This window comes from Argopecten irradians, chromosome 2 (genome assembly GCF_041381155.1).
Source record: "Argopecten irradians isolate NY chromosome 2, Ai_NY, whole genome shotgun sequence".
In the NCBI taxonomy this organism is placed as follows: Eukaryota; Metazoa; Mollusca; class Bivalvia; order Pectinida; family Pectinidae; genus Argopecten; species Argopecten irradians.
In genome coordinates this window covers 36,006,903-36,030,546 of record NC_091135.1, presented here as the reverse complement: position 1 = coordinate 36,030,546, position 23,644 = coordinate 36,006,903, and the positions used below count along the sequence as shown (strand labels likewise).

General features: G+C 34.9%; 1 protein-coding gene across 1 annotated transcript; it reads right to left on the bottom strand.

The window, feature by feature from the left end:
• Nucleotides 1–6,348: 6,348 nt before the first annotated feature.
• LOC138315324 (zinc finger protein SNAI2-like) lies at nucleotides 6,349–13,447 on the bottom strand. Its single transcript, XM_069256252.1, has 2 exons — nucleotides 13,172–13,447; nucleotides 6,349–10,647 (listed from the first exon to the last, which is right to left on the bottom strand). Exons 1-2 carry the CDS (start codon nucleotides 13,293–13,295, stop codon nucleotides 9,767–9,769), a joined length of 1,005 nt encoding a protein of 334 aa, XP_069112353.1. The 5' UTR covers nucleotides 13,296–13,447; the 3' UTR covers nucleotides 6,349–9,766.
• Nucleotides 13,448–23,644: the final 10,197 nt, after the last annotated feature.

Genomic DNA, 23,644 nt, shown 5'->3' with positions numbered 1-23,644 from the left:
AGGGAGGGAAATACATGTGTTAAATTAGATCAAACTCAGATGTGGTGTAAGAAAATACCCACTTACAAAACACAAATGTTCAGGGATATGCATCTGCTGCACACAACTCAGACTGTCTCGAGCATATACCAACGTCTAACGAAAAATAATTATGCACATGCATTACATGTACAAATGGGGCGATGCCTCGCCACGTGAGGCAGTTAACCCGTATCTCTGCAATCGTTTGCTGAGCAAAAACAAAACAACTGACAAACCGACATTGGTGAGATAAGTTTAGGGCAACGTTTATGACGGGCCCCGGCCACGCGAGTTCTCCAGTGGTCGGGGTGCGTCTGCAGTTTTACCCAAGGCATCTGATGCGATGGCGGCCTGTCGCACACACAGAAGTGGAATCCAGATTTTACGAAATTTCTTCTGTTTGTTTTGTTAAATGACGCTTTGGTCAAGGAAATTAAATAATATAGTATTGGTTTGTTGTCTTTTGTTGATAAAGTTGGTCATAAACTGGTATGTGATGAAAATTAAATATGATGAAGTGATCGGCATATTATGTCAGGAATAAAATAAATAATAATAATAATGTTTTTGTTATATTCATTGGTACCTATTTGCCGTGTTCTTTGTTTTATCTCTACTTTTGCTGTTTGTTTGATTTCTGGTAAAAAGAACCTTAACGTTTCGTCAATTTCTCAAGTTATAAGAAATTTCTGTAATGTTAAATATGTGCATACAAATCTTATCATTAAAGTGGATGCATACCAGTATATAGATAGAACTGACTTTGATAACTAAGCCTTTATGTTCCCGTATATATTGTCGAACGTAGACAAGTTTGTCGAAAAATTCTTTAAATCGTCTTCAGCTATAAAAAATGCTAAGAATGTTTAAGAAAAATCTAAACATCAACGGACTTTTGATAAGGAATAATACCGTATTCAAATAATTCCTGACAAACATCACTTTATCAACACTTAGCTCTGTTAGACACTAGCTAATGTCAGAATTAAAAGTTATTCGTTAAGGTTTTTTTCTTTAAGTTTTCATCAAATGTACCATTACTTTCCTGATAGGATATTTTCAGTTTGAGTTTGTGTGTGAGAATAATGATAAAGATATGTGCATGATTCACCGACAAAATGAAGATAAACAAGAATTGAAAGTGAAAATAATGGATGATATCTTTTAGCAGCATCACACACTGTTTTCTCCCAGCATAGACAACTTACCTCATCTTATTCTTACCGACCACAGTTAAAGAGTGGTGCCACTATAACCACAGATGTGTGAAGCAATGTGTTTATGGAGAGGGGGCGTGGTGGTAAGCTGACAAGTGTAAAACAAACGCTGATAATCTCCACAAAACCTTGATATGTCCTGGATATCTCCGAGTAAATAATAGTAAAAAATCCACTTCACACTGTAAGCAGTGGCCATAACAACAAAACAGAAAAAAAACATGTTCTTATCGTAGATTGCAGATTTATCGGATTGATGTTTTCTTATTTAATGGTTGTAATAATTGTTTGAATTTGTAATTGATAATTTTACTAAGACATTGACCGCCTATTAAATAAAAAGTCTTATCTGGATTAATCTGATCATTTAGAAAGAAAAAGAAAATGATAACATAATGACATCATAGAAATATGTAATGTCGTTGGTGAGTCATGCTTAGATACTATCGAAAACACATCTTTACATGTACAGTATACGAAAGAGAAATTTGGGAAAGACGAATTGACAGTGACATAACCATGAAGTGAACATGACGTCAAAGTGTCGATTTAATTAAGTCGTGATAATTATTTGACTCTACAGTTCTCGAAACCAAATGCAATTAATTGATTTATCACAAGATTGTTTAAGTTATCATTCAAAAGAAATTCACCTTGGGGTAATTATTTCATAGTTTCATATGAGTGTATCAAGGTTTTAACTTTTTGAAGATTTTGAAGTACATTTTTAACTGATCATTAAGGTTTAATGTTTAACATTTCCATTCGTACTTCATAACAGTAATAGGTGAATAGAGTCAATTCACTTTTATCATGTTCTAAAATTATCGTAACAATCAAATAGTCTTTCTCATAAGTACTGTTTTTAATTAGATGGTACACAATTTAAGTAAAGTGGTAGTATTACCTTCATTTTATATTTTATATAAGAAATAATTATATTAAACTTAAAAAGCATCTGATAGCTTTAATACAGGATATAGTGGCGTTCCTCTCGATGTATTATATATGTCGTAAAAAGTTTCATGATGCTGACTGATTTAATATTTCTACAACTTCCTTGCTTGCTTACTTGCTCGCTTGCTTGCTTGCTTTGCTTGCTTCTTTCCTATCTCAGTAATTTCTTTCTATTCTTTCTTTGTTTGTTTCTATCTCAGTTCATGCAAAAGTATCAATTCCCATTCCTTGATTCTCAGTTCATTCAATAGTTTCAATTTTCGACATTAGACTTCTATTCAAGTTTGTACCTTGGCATGCGTTTACGTTCCCGAAGGAGCTGGCAGCACAGTTGGACACACTTGTGGCAGATTAATGGAAGCTCGGCTAATTGCAGAACTTGGAACCCCATTGCTAGTGGCATTAACTATGTGATTCAAACTTAACGTAAACCATTTTGGTTATCGGGCATAAGAAGTCAAATAATTCTACGAACTTTTACTTCTGAGAACTATGCCTCTTATATCGTCGAGGATAACAAGAAGGCGTATGCAGATGTGAAGTGTTTCATTGAATAAAATACCATTCCAGACCATATGATGACAGCAATTCAATCTTTCTAACTTCCTAAGTGACAGTTGCATTCTGCGTATTTATATTCACTGTTAAAATGACTTACTTTTGCTGTCCAAATTCAAACCAGAACTGAATATGAATAAGGACAAGATCTGGGTAAATAGGGGTAGTAAGAACTTCAGACATCACTACCAATCATAATTGACAGAAATAAATAAAATAGGGACCCCGCCGTGTAGAGGAGTGCAAGAGCTGCACCAAACTGCATTTGACTGCGAGTAAACCTCTTAACGTGTCCCCTACCGAGCGGAGAGAAAGTTAAAATTTAATTGGTTTTGGGGCGTTATATTAAGTGAAGATGATTCTAGGTAGACAAGAAGATGACTTTGGATTTTAAAACGAGTCTTTAAGTAAAACCATATGATGTTGCTGAGTTAAATTTCACATACTTGACCTGCTGATGACATTGCTGTTTACATTTAAAATTAAAAGTGATAAAATAGCTTTAACTTCAATAAAAGACATCTTTAGTATTTGAAAGCCAGACAATATGACTACTCTTCCTTCAAAGTGTAAGATTGACATTCATGATCTGTCCATCAATTTTAAAATATTAGACGCAGTATCATGTCATTTCTTTTCAATATAGAGACCGATATTAAAGATTAAAGTCGCCCTCTTACTTAGTATGTCATCAGATAAATTTTGTTTTAATAATTGAAAACACTGATATGTTGCCAGATTTTGTGAAATATTAGGTTTTAATATTTATATGTAATATATAGAGAATTAAGCGTCGCTTTTTCTGATTTCGTTTTAGTGAGGTTTCCAATATTTAAAATTGAATTGTTTGCCGCTCTCTCTCTCCCAGCCCTTGTTTTGAGAATATTTTACTTTATTTCAATAGTTGATTGGTCTTCTTTTCCATTTGTTCCTGATGTTACTGTTACTTAAGTAGATGGTTGATAGTGCGTTTAACTAGCTACTTGAAATTCCATTACTGCTGTCTGGGTAGATTGTCATAGTTTTACTGATGTCTCATGATCGCTTCTACAATGCATACTTTTGTCCATAATTGGTTTGGGTATGTTGGTATAATATAGTTTACTAGCTCACTGTCATTTTATATTCGATTGTTGTTGATTTACAGATGTTTTGCTTTTAATTTTCTCAATTTCCGTTGTCATTCTTGTTACAATGAACACTAATTACGCAAGGGGACAATTTACACTTAATACAAGAAAGGACAAATCACACGAATTACGCGAAGGGACAATTTACACTAATTACGCAATGGGACAATTTACACCAATTACGCGAAGGGACAATTTACAATAATAACGCAAAGGGACAATTCACACTAATTACGCAATGAGACAATTTACACCAATTACGCAAAGGGACAATTTACACTAATTACGCGAAGGGACAATTTACACCAATAACGCGAAGGGACAATTTACACTAATTACGCGATGGGACAATTTATACCAATTACACGAAGGAATAATTTACACTATTTACGCGATGGGAAAATTTACTCCATTTACGCGAAGGGACAATTTACACCAATAACGCGAAGGGACAATTTACACTTATTACGCGATGGGACAATTTACACCAATTACGCGAAGGGACAATTTACACCAATTACGCGAAGGAACAATTTACAATAATTACGCGATGGGACAATTTACATTAATAACGCGAAGGGACAATTTACACCAATAACGCGAGGGGACAATTTACACTTATTACGCGATGGGACAATTTATACCAATGACGCGAAGGGACAATTTACACCATTAAGCGAAGGAACAATTTACACCAATTACGCGAAGGGACACTTTACACTAATTACGCGATGGGACAATTTACACCAATAACGTGTAGGGATAATTAACATTAATAACGCGAAGGGACAATTTACACTAATTACGCGAAGGGACGTTTTACACCAATTACGCAAAGGGACAATTTACACTAATTACGCGAAGGGACAATTTACACCAATTACGCGAAGGGACAATTTACACTAATTACGCGAAGGGACAATTTACACTAATTACGCGAAGGGACAATTTACACCAATAACGCGAAGGGACAATTTACACTAATTACGCGAAGGGACAATTTACACCAATTACGCGAAGGGACAATTTACACCAATTACGCAAAGGGACAATTTACACTAATTACGCGAAGGGACAATTTACAATTACCGAGGACAATTTACACCAATTACGCGAGGGAACAATTTACACTAATTACGCGATGGGACAATTTACATTAATAACGCGAAGGGACAATTTACACCAATAACTCGAAGGGACAATTTACACTTATTACGCGAAAGGACAATTTATACCAATTACACGAAGGGGCAATTTACACCAATTACGCAAAGGGACAATTTACACTTATTACGCGATATGACAATTTACACCAATAACGTGTAGGGACAATTAACACTAAAAACGCGAAGGGACAATTTACACTAATTACGCGATGGAACAATTTACACTAATTACGCGATGGGACAATTTACACTAATTACGGGAAGGGACAATTTACACCATTAAGCGATGGGACAATTTACACCAATAACGTGTAGGGACAATTAACACTAAAACCGCGAAGGGACAATTTACACTAATTACGCGATGGAACAATTTACACCAATTACGCGATGGGACAGTTTACACCAATTACGCAAGGGGACAATTTACACTTAATACAAGAAAGGACAAATCACACTAATTACGCAAAGGGACAATTTACACTAATTACGCAATGGGACAATTTACACCAATTACGCAAAGGGACAATTAACACTAATTACGCAAAGGGACAATTTACACCAATAACGCGAAGGGACAATTTACACTAATTACGCAGTGGGACAATTTACACCAATTACGCGAAGGGACAATTTACACTAATTACGCGAAGGGACAATTTACACTTATTACGCGAAGGGACAATTTACACCAATTAGGCAAAGGGACAATTTACACTTATTACGCGATGTGACAATTTACACCAATAACGTGTAGGGACAATTAACACTAAAAACGCGTAGGGACAATTTACACCAATAACGCGAAGCGACAATTTACACTAATTATGCGATGGGACAATTTATATCAATTACGCGAAGGACAATTTAGCGCGAAACCCCTCTAAGTAATATTTGTTCTATAGATATATGAAACTATGTTGCAAAAGTTATCAGGTGTTTCTATTGAAAATAATAATATCGTGAAATGTTTATTTGAGCAAATCGCAAAATTAAAGACTCCTAGATATAATCATCAGCGTCTTTTAATGTTTGCAGCTTTTTCAGTATTTTGCTCCTGGATAACAACAGTCATGATAAAGATATATTGAAGGGAATTCGCAGAGACATTATTCAAGAAGAAATAGGCGAAATCATATAATTATTCGTAGACAGCCTAAATAGAAACTGAAGGCAGTTTCGAAACTCGATACATCGTAAACATATCATGTTAAACAGAAATGCAATCGAAGTTAAGTATGTAGTAAGTGATCGTAAAAGGCGCAAACATTTTTAAAAACAATATGAAGACAATTGTTGTATAAAAACAAAGTGTTTTATTTCTCACTCTTCCAAATATAATAGAAATGTATTTCACGTCTATTGCATAGTAAAAAAAACTTTGGCGACACCTTTGCAAGGTTGCAGTTGTCAAAATGGCACTCAAGCTTAATAACAAAAGTAAAAAAAAAAAGAATTCCATATACACAGTTGTGATGATTCGTGAATCAGTTGAAAAAGACGAAGGATGGGGATGAAAAGAATGAGATAGATCTAAAATCTTTGTGTTTGTCAATGATGGTAACGGACTGTTTTATTAAATTGGAATGAGTTTTTAAGTTATAGTCAACCCGCCATAGCGACCACCTCTGTAGAAAGACCAACTGCTTACACTTTCTCGGGGTACCAAAGGGCCAATTTGAACACGATATTTGTATAAAGATCACATAAATATAAAAACCATTTTTAATTGGTCCCTTTAGTGGTCTTTATCGACATATTTGACTGTTCATATATTTGCATCCTTACTCCCTTAATGTGATGCATTTTAAAATGATTCAGAACTAGTATAAATGCTACATGTCCCTACCTCTAAATATTATAAAAATATATAAATTGTTTCCTTAATTATAAATCACGTCTCATATCTGCTCATTAAAGTTGAACAGAACTACAAGTCATGTTGACCGATGATTGTTCATGAGATAAGAGTTGACAATATCACGAATCGTCATTTGAATATTTTATATTATATAAAGCATTAAAAATTTAATGCAAACTCGTAGAAAAATAAATAAGTATTAAAAATTTCAAAAAATGTTGTCCTATTCTTTTGTAATAAATATTGAATAAATACAGATAAATAGAGTTGAGGACACACAACACGGCACACAAACACACATATAATAAATATATAGGGACGGGTATTTACAGTAAAACTAAATAATTCATCCAACCACGTCTATCTAGACAGTTCATAATGATGGCATTTTTCAATGTAAAAATAAAAAAAAAATATGTTTGTTTTACAAATACATCAACATTTGTTTGATTGTCAAATACGATTATTGATAAGTTTAAAAAAAATTCTAAATACTTCATTCGAAAGTTATTATGGCTTAACTGAAAACCGACTACAACTCTTTTTAAATAATTTCATTTATCTTGTAGAATCTGTTTTAAGCCAGTGATAAATGACACCATTTATCTGCTTTTAAACCAAATTATAATTGACATAATTGTAGGATTTTAATCCGGTTAAAATTGACTGATTTTACTCTCTGTAAGACACATTAACCATAAAATAATACCTAACTTTATTAGTCTCGGATTAGATTGGTTTCAAATTCTTTACTTTTAAATAACAAAATTATATCTTAAAAGAAATTTGTCAGTTTATGCTACAATATACTAGTATATTTACAATATATGTATTCTAATAAATAAAATGTACAATATAGTAAGATAAATGATTTATCTTAGTCTACAATAGGTCTAAAAATAATTAGCCAGCAACAAAATATATAATATTGATAAATTATATAAATTAAAAACCCGCAATAAGTTATCAACCTGCTATGCATTATAAACACAATATTTTCAATTTAAATAAGCACTATCTTTAAAACAATATATTAAATATATTGAGCACTAGTTGTTGACAAATTCAACTGAAACTATAATAGACGTTTTCGTTTGTAATAATTCAAGACACATTGCATGCATACAAATTCTGGACTAAAATTCGGATACAATTATGCCAATATCGACTTCCTTGGATTTGGTGGTAAGAAGCCATCCTTCCTTCTGATGTTGTCAGATATTCAAATAATAAACAATATAAATAAGATTAATAACAAATAAATAATTACATTTCAATTAAAATAAATATACACTGTAAAACACGTATTTAATTTCTTTTTTAAAAGATGCATGTCCTTAAATGTATGTTTATGTTAATTTATAAACATTTGCGATGATGGATATTTCGATTCATTATCATTGAGAGCAAGGAATAAAGATAATTTAATTCCCAAATGAAAATTTATGATTTATAAGAGCATTTTGATGAAGTCTTAAACAAATAAAATGGTTTCAACACATCTTCATAAAGACAAAGCAATCATTCAAAAGCTTAAATAACACAAAACCGTCCTTATTAGCAAACCGTTCACAACGGAAATAATTTACAGAGGTAAACAAAAACTGATACATACAGGGGAAAACATCAATGAAAAGATCACTCGTTTTCTTCTTCTTAAAAACTGAAGGTGTGTTCAATACAGTAATTTTGATTGGGTATTCTAGCATCCTCACAAATGACGTCATGACTGCTGTGACTCAGACAGCTATTATGATAATGTGTATATAGAGACAAGTAAGTCGATAGGCTTGAATGTTGCCCAAAGTGAAACAACAGAACAAACATTGACGATGCTCCATCATTCTGAGTCACCAGTCAATCAGCGAATCATGTCTGAGGGGGTCAAGTTTAATGGGTATCGTCATAAGTAAATCAATAAATCATGCTGCCATTTGTTTTTCCATATGATGTCTTTAAGAATACATTTCCACGGGAAAAGTAGCCAAAGTATTACTTAATAGTAGATATTCAAATTATGAACCACTGACAGACGACTGGTAAAAGGTTATTGGGAATGCGCATGAGTTATGCGAAATCATAAAAAGTACACATAAATTAATGACGTTTATATTAATGAGAAAAAAATAATAAAAGAAAATAGGTCATTGTTATTTTTTAAAAGTGATGGTGAAGCCATTAAACCTTTTGAAAGGTTTTGGATAATAAAAAGAATATCATGTTTTCGCTCCTGAATGTAAAATTGCCCTCTTTGATTTGAACTCGAATATATTCCACAGAGTCAGAAATGTACACATTTGTAAAAAAGAACTGATGACGTCATATCATTAACGTTATCGCCATTTACTGTAAATATTATCTTTTTTTTTATCAAAACTGAAAAGATAAATGCCTATATTCTGGATGGTTGTTTGTAAAATAAAATACGATAACAGACAAGAAATGAACCTTTATGACATAAAACAATGGTGGAGTTAACATAAATCAATAGAATTTACTGTGCCCTTTGGAATATACTACCTAAATTAATGATTGATGAAATTCGCTATATAGTATCGAAGTAATGTCTGGAATGCTTACAGTTAAAATATGTTTTGAAATCTCCATGTTGTGTTTAAGGGAATAGTTAGAAGCAGAAGTGTCGGAAATGTCGGAGTATCTATAAAAGGATACCGAATGAAAGGTTACTGTTAAAGTGTAGAAACATTACAAACATTTGCAAAAAAGTGACGTATTCATAAAAAAATTCTTATTGGTCCTCTGATTTCTTTGTACGTTACTTGGTCAGCATAAAACTCTTCCATATAAAAGGTTAAGGTCACGGTGGTTTTGAACGTCCAATGACAGCGTTCATAGTTACCAAACAGGCATTACGTTTGCGTCGTTCGTTGGTGGACTTTGCACTTCCGGTTCAATGTCACCAATATCTGCAGATTTTTTATTTCGCTGACCTCTCATGCAGGATGACTCCTCGTGCTTGTACAGGTAGCTCTTTAGAGCAAAAGCCTTGCCACACCTTCCGCAGACGTACGGTTTGTCAGGCGAGTGGGTCTGGATATGTGCTCGCAAGTTGGATTTGTCTGCGAAGCATTTGCCGCATTTTGGACAGGAAAATGGCTTCTCGCCCGTGTGCGTTCGAATATGTCCCTGTAGTAGCCATGGTCGACTGAAGCGTTTCCCACAATACATACATTCACACCCTTGGCTATGGGTTCGAACGTGCATGCTGTATGCTGGCATGGACACATATACTTTGTCACAATGTGGACATTTTCTTGCTTTTTTGTCGCTGACGCTGCGGTGAGTTTGTCGATGGCGGGCCAGATTACTAGACGTACTATATCGCTTGCCACACTCCAAACATATGTGGGAGTCCGTCAATCCGGACCCATCCGATGGTACACGTCCAAACGGCTGGTGCACAAGCTCTTGTAAGGGCGACAACACTTTTGTGCAAGAGGAATAATCTGGTTCGTCAAAATTCAGCGCACGCACCGCATCAGACTCGTGTTCGTAAAAGTCCTTGCACGCCGTTTTCCTTGGACTTTGGTTGATGAAATCGAATAAAAGTGAAATGTGGTCGGAGCAATCGAAACGACAGTCCATTTTGGGTGAGAGGTCCGGTCTGGTCTCATGGCGGGGCGAGGATGTGTAACTGCTGTAGTCGCTATCCGCATCGTCTGAGTGTAAGTGTGGAGGGGTAGTAAGGGGTTGGGGTGACGAGACAGGCGAAATATCTGGAAAAAACACACCAAAAATTAGATATAAGATATCAATAACGACATGCGGAAATTTTGAAAAACTATAAACTAATATCATATACAATTTCAAAACCTTTTAACACACAATATGATGACACACAAAGAAATGAGGCATTTTGTTCACCCCTTTCTGATATAACCTAGACTCTTAAAATATGAGAATATGTACAGTATAATGTTAACAACAATTTAAGTAATTGTTTGAAAATGTATTTTAATGTGCTTTAAGATATATGGAAGAAACTGGCATGGAATGTTTGTGTAATTTTTCGTGTAGTCTTCCTAGTTGATATTCACTTAATGTTTTCTTATGTGCATCCTCCCTTGTAGTATTATTATCTTATCTATGATGGCCTCCACCATTAATTCTATCTGATGTAATAGTTGGCTCAAAATTTCTTTTAAAGCATGCTTGTATTGGGAAGAGTGCAATCTTATCTATATAATGTCTATACAGTTATTAATCTGTCTAGTGGGAATCAGTTTGTTTGTGGTGGAGAATAATTAACTTGACCAAGGTCAATTATCTATTACCATAACGATGTAATGTGCACCATGGTATAGTGGGCTGGAACAGAACGTAATCTACCGATGTTTATAAACAATTATGTCAGTAATTAGCGAGTTAATCTCAAAGTTTCGCCGGCTCCTTTTTGCAGTGAGCCGGGAGGCCGTTAACGGCCCTAATAGTGGTACCGCTAGCAATAGCAGTGCAGCCTCATGCTTGCTCGTGACAAATGAAAACAAATTATGAATGGCAGATTATGTGTCACGTGACTTCTATTGAAATGCCATTACCGAGCGAAAGGCACTGTTAGCATGGTAAGTAGAGAAACTGTCCTGACAAACAAAGAGAGTCGGCTGCTGGTTCTGTACGGCTGGAGGGGAGGGGTGGCCAGGGGGAGGGGGCTAGATGGGAGGGGTGGCCAAGGGGAGGGGGCTTGATGGGAGGGTTTATCAGGAGATGAGGGATCTAGCTGGCAAGAGGGATGGCAGTAAAGGAACCTGCATTGGTTAGGCAATGGGGATGGAAGATAGCTGGGGGAATAGGGTAGATATGATGGTATGAAAAGAGGAAAAGATTTATTGTCTTGAAAGTTATCATATAGACGGTGAATAGTAGGATAGGAATGAGGGTACAATTTGTCCGATTTCTTAATCTTATCAATATGCAGAAGCCTGATGTCACTGATTAATATTTCAATTTCGATTAAACTTTTATTTTCTAAAATATTTATTTGCAAAGTCAAAATAAAAAATAATATTTCGCATGATAATATATTTCGAATGTCAAATAGAACAATTAAAATTGGTGACGAATTTATCGTTTTCGTGTTTGAGACAGTACTTTGTAAAACAAAGAGGCAGAGTTTTGAAGTGGTTCTAGTGCTAATGTTGCTTCCAAAGCAATAAACGCTGTAATTAATACAGCATCATTGTATTACGTAATTTGATATTCCTGAACTGTATGACTCATTAGAATGTCAATATGAACTAATAACCTATTAGTTAGGGTTATACATCTGTAATGATATAAACATACTCAGTGTCCTACAAAGACACCACTATCCACGGTCAAAGAATCCACAAGTCAGTGGCCAAATTCACTGCTGGCAGCATTTTTGCTCCCTTTTAGTCAAGTGCCAGGATTGTAGTATTTGATTATGGTAAAGTAACAAAGTCTGAGACTTTATGTCAGGGGAAACAAACAGAAGACTAAGGGTGTTGGTTTCACGAGCACTTTGGTTACAGAGGAATAGGTCGCATTTGATATTATTGTCAAGTCGGTGTGCAGTTTTTATCATGTCTTGTACGACGAATTCTGTAATTTTAGACTTTAGATAAATACAAACACATCCTTAATAATTCAAGGGAAAATTGGTTATCTGAAAATATGCATAAGTGTTTTTAAAATGGGAAATAAGCACAAATTAATGTTAGTAATAAAGTTATGTTCACCATATTAAAATCACTAGATTACATATGTACACAGAAGGATAATAATAAAATGCAATTCGTTGAAAATAAATGACATTGTTCAAAGTTGCAAAAAAGAACAGAAGGAACACACAATATTATAAATAGTTTTCTTTATAAAAATCCTTTTCATAGCATATTTTGGTAACATAATTAATGATTATTTCGTAAACATGGGATAGAAACTTTTTGCGAAAAAAAGAATGCAAATGATAATGACTTTAGCAGCATAAACTGAAATCTAGATCCGACAGCAATTACGAGAGGCGTTATAACACGAGATTCATAATGTTCAAACTATTTGTGTCAAATAAAACCACACTAAAATAATCCTTAAATCCAATGATAATATCAACATTTGAAATATAATGCTATATCTAACTACATAAATCATCAATATGCGATCTTTAGGACAACACAGGTTGACATCTTTAAAACACCAAAGAGCACAAGCAAAGTAGAAGAAATCCATAGGAAACATAGACATGTTTCATAGAATTATGAAATAAGTAGAAACACTTACCTATAGTTTTTGGGTAGATGACATTAAATTGAGCATTAGGTAATGATTTGTCTGTTTGATGAGTTGATGTGGAATGTCGCCTTGAGATATATCGCCGATTTGTGATGAGAAATGCCCTCGGCATGGTTACTGCTTTACTACACACAACACGAGTTTGGTAAAGTTCCAAGTAGTTTACTACGGTTCTCGTGCGCACGCGGGTTAGCCTCGAGACCGGCAGTCCCCTCTGCACTCAACAAGTGGCAAATGAACAGCTCGCTTTCTTGGCGATGTTTTGTTTATCTGAGCGTGTGTGCGTCTGCTCCGCGGAGTTACGAGTGGCTGGGAGGAGAAGGAGGAGGAGAAAGAGGGGGTGACCAAAGGGCTACTCAGATTTCTACCAGCCACCGGCGTGTAAGTGCCGTAGACTTGAGATAGGTTTTGAATGAATTGCCTTGACAGCGCACGCGAGGGTGTTTACTTGAGCGGCTTGGGTCACCGTGAACACCAGATTTCTTATCACCGTGGATTTATGCCTGTTGTGAGAAAGTATTGGGGAAAATTCCCATCCATTGCTCTCCCTGTTGTAGCTAGAAAGTCTCTTGCAAAGGACAAAATATCTGGTCTGGATATTATTAAAATGATAAAGTAGCATCATATTCGCATGTGCATGTGTCTGTGTTTAATAAAATTACATTTCATCAGCTATGTAACGGGTTTATACATACTGATTGCGGGAACCTCTCGCGTATGGCATGACAACAGTTAAGATATACTCATTTGAATTCATCTGTTATTTTCTCAGATAGATATACAATGAATGGCACATTAAAGTTTTATGAAAATTAGCACTATATCGCATTTGGCTATTCATCATAATAATTTCCGTATAACTATAACCTTACGCATTTTTTACTCGTCCAGTCCAAAGCATCTCGCCTCTTCTGACTCTAGCTTCTCTTGAAAATTCCTTTAGGATGACTGGTTTATGGTGTGTAAACATGGAAACATACGAAACATACTTCATTATTTAGTTTATAAAGTTGTCATAACAGTCTTACGCTAATTTACAAGAGGTCAAATAAAGGTTTCACGGTATCATAACGGACGAAACACACGATATCACGTAAAGTGTCCTGGTAGCTGGGCAGGGTATAGATCTGGGACACTCACTGAACTAAAGCGGTGGGATTAAGTTTGTAAGTCTGTAAAACCGATAAAAGTCCGTGGTAGAAAGAAAAAAATGTAGTACAAATGAGAAAATATCTTTAGTAAACGCGCAAGAATATATTTTACCTCAGTGTGAGAAAAAGATTAAGTACTAATACACGTTTGACAAAGCTGTGTTTTCGTGAGAATCAGAAATGAAAATTAAAATGAACTCTGTCACTTTCAGAAGTATTATTGCTTGCACTACGTAAAATATTTCGATAGCATAGCATCATTTCATGTGGTTTGAATTTGATGTTTAGTAACTTTCAAGATGTGTAAATCACATTTAGTCGAAATAACATCATTAAGATAAAATTATGGTGGTATATTTAGCACTCCTGAGTTCAAATCGCGAAGTAGGATTGCCGGGTGCTGACCGCTGGTCAATGGGTTTTTTTCTCTGGGTACTCCGGCTTTCCTCAACTAACAAATCTGGCACGTCCTTATATGATCGTATCTGTTAATAGGGCGTTAAACTAATTACACACAAACCCAAAATCCATTAAGATAAAATGTATGGTGGCATATTTCTGCCTGCGTATTGTTTAGGTCGCGTGACAGTAACGACTACACGATGAAATCCACGTAAAGATGACCATGAAGACGCTTATGTCGACAAGTCTTGTAATAATTAGATATTCTGAAATAAAGATTTCGACTGGTCAGTACAATTATCTCAACAAAAAGTTACAATAACATAACCTAAAATAACTGGATGACAGAAATATGCCACCACAAAAATGATAGTAGACACTGGCTTACTGTTATGCAAATATTTCTTTTACGGTCGAATAATAGTTGCTTCATTTCTGCATTGCGTTCCTGTGTGGGCGACATCGTACAATGATGGCTTATCGACAACCGTCTACATTGAGAGTATATCTTAGCCTTCTGTGACTGATCGGTATTTATTACGTACGTCCTCAGATGATAAAAGTCGGTGGCTGACTGGTACACATCCTCATTTTATCATAAGTTCTGTTGGTGTCTCTTTAAAGATACTCCACCGCTGACAAATAGAATTTTTCTCAAAAAAAAAAATAAAATAAAAAAACCAGGACCAGACGAATTAGTATTTTTCTTTTAAAAGTTATTTACTTCACACCATTATCACCATTAAAAAGTTTGAGCGTCTAATTTTACTTCAAGATAAAAATATTAAAAACAATTAATTGCGTCCCAAATCAATCCGTGGTACAATGTTCTATACGAAATATACTGATTGCGCATGCACCAAAAGAAAATTAAACAATTTCATATATATATTTTTGTGTTAATTAGATATATATATATTTAAATGATTAAACACCGATTGTTTTTCAAATGGTGAGTATAGTTTATGCTCTGAAGGCAGTGGAGCAACTTTAACATATGTACATGTATTTGAATTAACTGCTTGTCTGTCTGCTTCATTTTAAATGACCTATTTCAATGTCTACTTATCATCTACACGTACTAAAACATTTTGTTTTTGTCATTTCGACACCATCCTCAGATGAATTGTATGCTGACGTTTTTGTGACACAACTGTTTTGAGATTAACCCAAGCGTTGTGTCCTTGGCACATCCCACTCTGTCATGTTATGTCGCTTTATATATTTCATAAGGCAACACTTGTTAATGTCTTTCTTATTCTTCTATGACCCTGACTGTTTATATATCATTTTAATTTAATCACCACTAACTATAACTTGCTATCTACTTATAATCCTTTCCATCTAAGGTTTGACTTTTCGCATCTTTTCTTTTTTGTTGTTTTTTATAGATTTTAACGTAATGCAACATCTTCTTAAAATCAAGCATGTTATTATTGTAAACACACAAGAAAATGATATATTGGGACTCTAATTTATGGTCAATTAGAGTTGAGGTGACTGGCTGATCGAGAATCACACAATATATATAAACACTGCACTATTCAAGGTGAATTTGATATGGTCAAAACATAGGTCTCGGGACTATAAATTGGCCTATTCTTTGATCAAAGTCTTTCATTTTATAAAAAGAGTATCCTTTTATACGAATGTTCATTATTTTCTTTCATTCGAAATATATATTTCTTTTTAAGATATCAACTTTACATGCTACTTTATTTCTTTTCACTAAATTTAATGATAAATCGTATCCCTATCCGAAAACCAATGATTATGACTCACAGATCGGCGATACGCTCAGAGCCTTGGGGAGTTCCTAAACAGTAATGTCCCTATACTGCCATGTCTTATCTCTGTCTGATATAAAATATTAAATTATGTTCATATTTTCATTATATAGAATGTGAAATAATATTTCAAATGTCATCATACTGGGGTCGACTAAACGGGTTTGGACATCTTGCTTTATATTTATGGATCCTTTTCCTAAAAAAAAAGACTCGAACACAATTTAAATCTTGTGTTATCAAATTGATTGTCATATGGATTTAACATTCTTTGTTCATCCTTTGACTTGTCGTATTATGGTAAAATTAACTGTAAATAATTGTAAAATTTCGAATGGGTCTTAATTGTAACATTGAACTGTTATTATCATATGTTATGTTGAAATGTTCTTAAATATGATGTTGAAATGAAATTCAAATGTAATTTTGAAACGTTTTTTTTTAAATTTTATTTTAAAATGTTGTTAGAAATATAATGTAGGAACGTTATCAGAATGACAGCAAAAAGATGATGTTAAATGCCTTTAATCGTAATTTTGAAAACTTACAAAATACAAAAATATCAACTTGAAAAATGTCAGTTGATGTGTAACTGCAAATTAAATGAGGTCATATGTAGAAATGAATGCAATATCTCATGAAAGGTTGTAATGATAGAAATGGAGAAAAAATCTATTATTTGTCTCATTTTCCCTATGTGTGTATGTTTCAACACTATTTTATCAGTTTCTTAGGTTTTAGTTTCATCTCTAATAAAGAACGTTTCTTCATTTCTACGTCCTCATAAAAGCAGAGAAAAGTGTGTAAAGGCTATCTCGTCAAAAGTTCATATTCTTATCAAATTCTTTCTTTTTTATGTCAAAAGTCAGATAACACTTTTTATCGTTACTCATTTTATGGCCGCACATTAACTTTTACGTTGTCATATGTGAAATATGAATTACGACTTTGTTTAACAATAATGTCAACAACACTATCAAGCACGGGATATATAATACGTTTGGAAGCCGCCCTAAGTCTAAAACAGTCCCCGAATTAGGGTTACTGGGACTTTCACCACGACTAAGTAAGCATTCCACGGGATTTTAAAGCGACTTTATATATATTGCAAAGATAATTATATATAAGGTTCTCATGACGAATGTCTTAAGCTATTTCTTAATGGCGGTTCTTCAAAGGAAGTGTTTGGAAACACAAACCAAAATATGATTCCTGGATTTAACTGAATATAATCACATCGCCATTACGTGGATGTAACATTCCACTAGACTTTCCATCAGCGACTGGTAATGTGATGAGCTTTGCATTTTAGAGACAGGGTTAAAGCAATAAACTTTAATTAAAAGCATGTTAATGAAACTAATTTCGATTTAACACTTAGCTCATAAAGTTTATTTCGCAATAAATGAAGAAATAAAACCAAAGAGTTAGTCTACACGTTTTATATATCATTATGAATGGAATACTCTAAAATTATGTTTATAAACCAATAAAATGTGGCTGACACGAGCAAGAGTGACTTACTGGGGTGGTAGCGGCACGTGCACAGATTGTAGAGCGATACGTAGCAACAGTGACACAGTGCCGTCGTATGGCGGAGGGATCGGTTGCTATGGAGACGAGAGACAAGAGATTGGGTCTGGTGAACATGTGTTGGTTTGGATCATTAGGGTCCTGCTAGGGAACCAGATACAACCAATATAGCTAAAACAGAATCTCACATTTTTTTCGGTGAATATAGATATATATTCTGTGTTTTTTTCTAACTGTTCCATAATGGTCGAAAAAACATTTTGGATATACAGATTTTATAGTCCACTGAATTCAAGATAGAGGGAAATAGGGGAGATACAATCTATAAGTGAAACTATAAGTTTAGGCTGACAGTGGTAAAGACAGGGACAGAGAGTAAGTTTGAGCTTTAGAATACTTTATCAGACACAAAGTATAAATATATCTGAATACCATAAACGTGGACATGTACGCGAAAGGGTAGCTCTAATTACGCGAAGGACATTTTTGTCCCTCACCTCGTGTTATATTTGTTCTTTATATAAGACCTTTTTCCAAAATGGTTTGCAGGCGTATAAATATCACGAAAATAATTACATCGCGAAATGTTTACTCCAGCAAACCGCGAAATTATATATCCGCGAATACATCCACGTTTACAGTAGACTAAAGGTTGAAATCAGACAGAGACTGAGAAGAGACGGACTGAAACAAAGTCAGGGGTGAGAATTGGGTGACTGGAGCCGAACGAGAGAAGACTGTAATAAAGTGTAGACATATTTAGACGCAATGTTATAGACTCAACTTATGTTGAAGCAGAGGCTGAGGCTAAGATTAGAGACTGAGACAAAGTCCGTCCAAAGTAAAAGTCTTAGACAAAAATATAAACAAAGATATATGGGCAGCGTGAGAGACCGAAACACGAGACAGAAATATAGACAGATACAAACACTGAGGCATCGACTGAGTTGTAGACAAAAACTGAGACAAAGAAAGGACGAAAGAGTGACATTGAGCTGAATACTATGAAAAGTAACAAAGACTAAGACACCGAAAGATTGCCCCTATTGCATGATCGTAAAAGGCGACTAAATTTAGGATCTTATCTTTTCTCTTCTTCCTAACTGACTTTATCCTTCCTAATGCCTCCCTTGGCACTGCCTCACTTTTGGCCTTGAGTTGAGCGTTCGCCCCTGTGAGGAAGGCTCTGGGTTCTGTCCCCTGGCCGAGAAACACCAAAGCGCTCCTGCTTAGCGCTCATTATAATTGGAGTGGTATGACTGATTCGCCCGTTGTCAGTATAATGTGACCGGGTGGGGTGTGTTGCTTTGTGTCTTCGGCGGCATGCTTCAGTGATATAGCACTATAAAAAGGGCAACAGTTTCACTATACAAGAAGACACTACATGAATATACCGCAGTCTCCCAAAACACGCACCTCTCACAACATACACGCAACACACAGCATACATGGGAGGCCGTCCTTACATGACCATAGCTGTTAATAGGACGTTAATTAATCAAACAAACAAACCGAAAGATTAAAGCAGAAAATTAGGGAATGAGGCAGAGAAAAGGAACAAGATTGAAGCTGAAACAGGAAAAAATCTATTTACAAAAATAGATACCATCATGGTAGAAGGCACAGATAGATCGACGACATGTTTTGAGCATAAGAATTACTTGCATATGCTCTATAGTTCTTTGAAATATCATGGTGTTACAATTTTAAAACAATGGATACATTTGACAGGACGTCAATTTCATCAATACTAGGATGCAATTACTCATTACTTACTTTTGTAAATCGATACCACGATATTGTTTTCATTTCTGAAGCCGTTATCGGTCTTATACAACAATTTTCAGACTACCAGGTAATTTTCGGACTATAAGGAAAATAAACGCTCTAGAATGCCATTCCATCACCCCAAGCTTATGTAGGTTATATAATGAGATGAGAGCTAAGTTTGTAGTTTCAAGCTGGTTTGGGTAAAGTGAGGTAGACTTTTGCGTTTAATTCGCGGAGACCATTCAGCAACGGAAACTCAAGCCTACATCTCTTATCCTTTATCAATATTGCAGTGTGTTTAACCTCCAAATTTTTGTATCCTCGAATTTGATTGGCTGTTCTTGTGGAGACAGATCAAGGTCCAGATGATGCTTGACTTAAAAAAGTTAAATATTTTCATTTCTAAACGCGCTGTCGTCAGTGACCGGCGACACATCAGGGTAGATAAAGTGCTTACCATATGGGTGTGCTGCAAACATCGATAGGACTCAGATCTGAGATAAATGCGATGCCAGCGGGTAAGATAACGCTGGTATCACGGGACATGGTGATATAAGATTTCCCTTTATAATGTGTGAAATTAAACAGCTTCACCAGATAGTTTAGCTGTAATCTTACTTATTGAAATATTTTTACTCGCGAGCGGCGACCTGTGTGACGCATGCACGAAATTGATCTCCAGAGGCTGGACATGTATGTTTCCTATTTGTTTCCTAATATTACACAAACCTCGCCTTTTAATTTTTCTTTTTTTTTCTTTTTCTTTTATAATAAATGGATATCATACAATAACAATAATTTACTATATTGGTTTCATATTATATAGATATAAACATAGTTCAATATCGATTGACCAGGTTAATGTCCAATTTATATTTATAAGGTTTATCAAAAGTGTACTATAATTTCTGAGTATTTTAATCACTTTGAACATTTTCTGATAAATTGTTAATCTCTTAATATCTACTATGCACAATCCTGTGAAAATTCTTTTTTCTTGGATATTATTTATCCTTTAAATTAACCAATCCAAAGCAACGTTACTATCGGTGACATAATTCTATATCAAGGGCTAAATAAAATAGGCTAAATATTTTTTTATCTTATCAGAAAAGAAATGTTTTGGTGACGAGCACAGTTAGACCAAGATGTAGATTTCACCATACCCTTCCCTGCTCCACAGGTTCCATCGTCCGCCAGCCTTAATCAAACTTTTTATCTTCATGTCGCACTCACAGTGGTTTGTGGAAAAAAGTGGATTCAAATGTCCCGAATTAACCTCACACTTCCTGCCATATGTCGACCATCATCACCCTCCTTATATACAGGTGTTTATACTACCGATAACCGCCATTTCCTGCTCCCTCTAGGGTTTCGCTTTTCTCCACAGACGAAAAATGTCACAGAAGTAGCGACAGAACCGGAAGTAGAGTCTGTGGCGCGACTTGTTGTTTATATTACGGGTGAAAGGAAGTGTAAATTTAATTTCAAGCACGTTTCAGGAGGTAACGACAATAATTTATTCATAAACAAAGTCGACATTTAACACTTCATTATAAACACAGATTGGTAATGCTGGTCAGCCATCAGAAACCATTGCAACGGGGTTTTATTTTTGTTTGTTTGTGTCTATTTACTCGTAGGTGATAATCCCAAGAGAAAGCCTTGTGATCATGGTAAATCAAGATAAAGTGACGTATCATGGAGGCCGACATTCTAGATCTTTTGAGACCAGCTACCAGGTACTAATCTAGCCGTAGTTCGGTGGTTATTCTCTGGATCATTACAACCTGGCATTTTAGCTTTTGGTTCAAAAATCATTTTTAGTCAAAAATTCATATTATATTATATAACATTAAGTGTCCCTATTTAGTTATTGAAATTAAAGAAGTTAAGGGAAAAGACAGATCAAATTGTTATTAAGGCGAAATATTATCACTTAGTTACGAATTAAGGGATTAATGATTGCATTCAATAGTTGCCTTTTCTCCAAATGTAAATTATTCAACTGAATTGCATTTTTATCCGATACATTTATTTAAAATTTTCAGATAAGTATGAGGTGTCGATTCAGAGATAAAAATTGCACGTCGTGCTTTTTAAATCAATATCCTCATCTAAAACTAATAATAATAAAAAATGATTTGCAGCAAAATATAAAACATAATTTGATTAAACTGTGAATTATGCACCAGGTCTGTGTGCAGATACTGTACAGTGAGAGTACACGTGCTTTCTAAACAACTCGTACAAACAGCATTATACCCACAATGCCGCGGGGTGTCAGATCTATTGCTGTCTGATTGATCCCAGAGACAGGTTAACCTCTGGGAAACCTCATTTTGTAACGCGTTATCTGATTGGTGGAACAAGCGTGAGAGATTTGCATAACTAATGTGCTAACCAATATCTGTATGTGAGCGTACATTACCTTGCTAGCCCACGTGCCGGGAGGCGGTTTTAGCCAGGCCTGATATTGACTCATATTCCCCAACACTTTCACTATGAATGAACAATCTTTTGTTTGCTAAATTGCCAACATATTTGGACTGACCTTGAGGTGGTCGAAACAACCGGCCGGATTCCACGTATATAGGGACTATTGCCAACTGCGTAGGGATAATGTGTCATAAGTAGTACGGTATATCTCATCAATTTGTCATGATCTGATGATCGATTCTGTACGAAATACTGCTGAACGTTTATCAAACAAACATTGGCGATCTTAGTCACCTTGTATGTTCGCAGTTTCTCAGGTGAATCATACTAACTTATATCATTTCGTTATTCACACATTAATAGGTTTTAAACAAAATGTCTATGTTCTGTGTCATTTGACTAAAAGATGGTAATTTTCATTATACTTGTATATATGTATAATTTCGTAAAAATAAATATTAAGTATAAAATATACTTGGTGTCCTAAATATACAATAGAGAAGGGGACGAGAAAGTATGTTTCTATATGTATGTCAGATTTCAATATAAACATCAGGTAATATCCATAGTAACATAACCGGAATTAATAACTGTCGGCAAAAAAGGCGTAGTCGCCAAATTGTGTGAAACATTACGTGGCTTCAAATTTTCCAAATGAAAAGCATTGCTAATTAGAGAAGTTATTCATATCCTCCCACTTTGACCATGTGGGTACCATCAGTTTTAAAGTCTGGGTTCCGGAAAATTAAACTTCACTTGGCCTACAAATTATACGTATGCTTAAAACTCTGAAAAGAGGCATTGGAAGCGCGTTAAGCGTAAACAACACCTATTACAACGACGCTTCATTTTCCCCACCTGTTCAAAACACTTTAATGATCTTGGTCCAATTTCCGGTCTCTAAACCATAAGGCATCTCACTGTTACATATTTTTTTGTCATTCTATATTAATACGAGAAACAGTTGTTTCTCTAATCACAAACAAGTCCTTCCTTCGACGTGCTTAGAGCTGAATGGGCTGGTTCCCCGGGATTCTATATGGCGCCTGTGGATATCCTTGTCGACATCCCACCTGTTTTGACACCAACGGAAATCTATCAACGTCAAATTACACAGGAAAGAGACAAGAGGAGGAATTAGAGAATAGATTAATTGTCAGACAGATAGTTTTCTCCTTTCTCTCACCACAGAAAAAAAAAGACAACAAGAATACTTGTAGAATATATCAATTATCAGACCAAACCTATAGTTTTCCGTTATCGCACCACAAAAAAATACAAGACGACTTGCAGAAAATATTAAGTATCAGACTTATGGTCTTCCTTTCTCTCACCACAGAAAAAGAGACAACAACAAGACTTTTAGAAAAGATTAATCA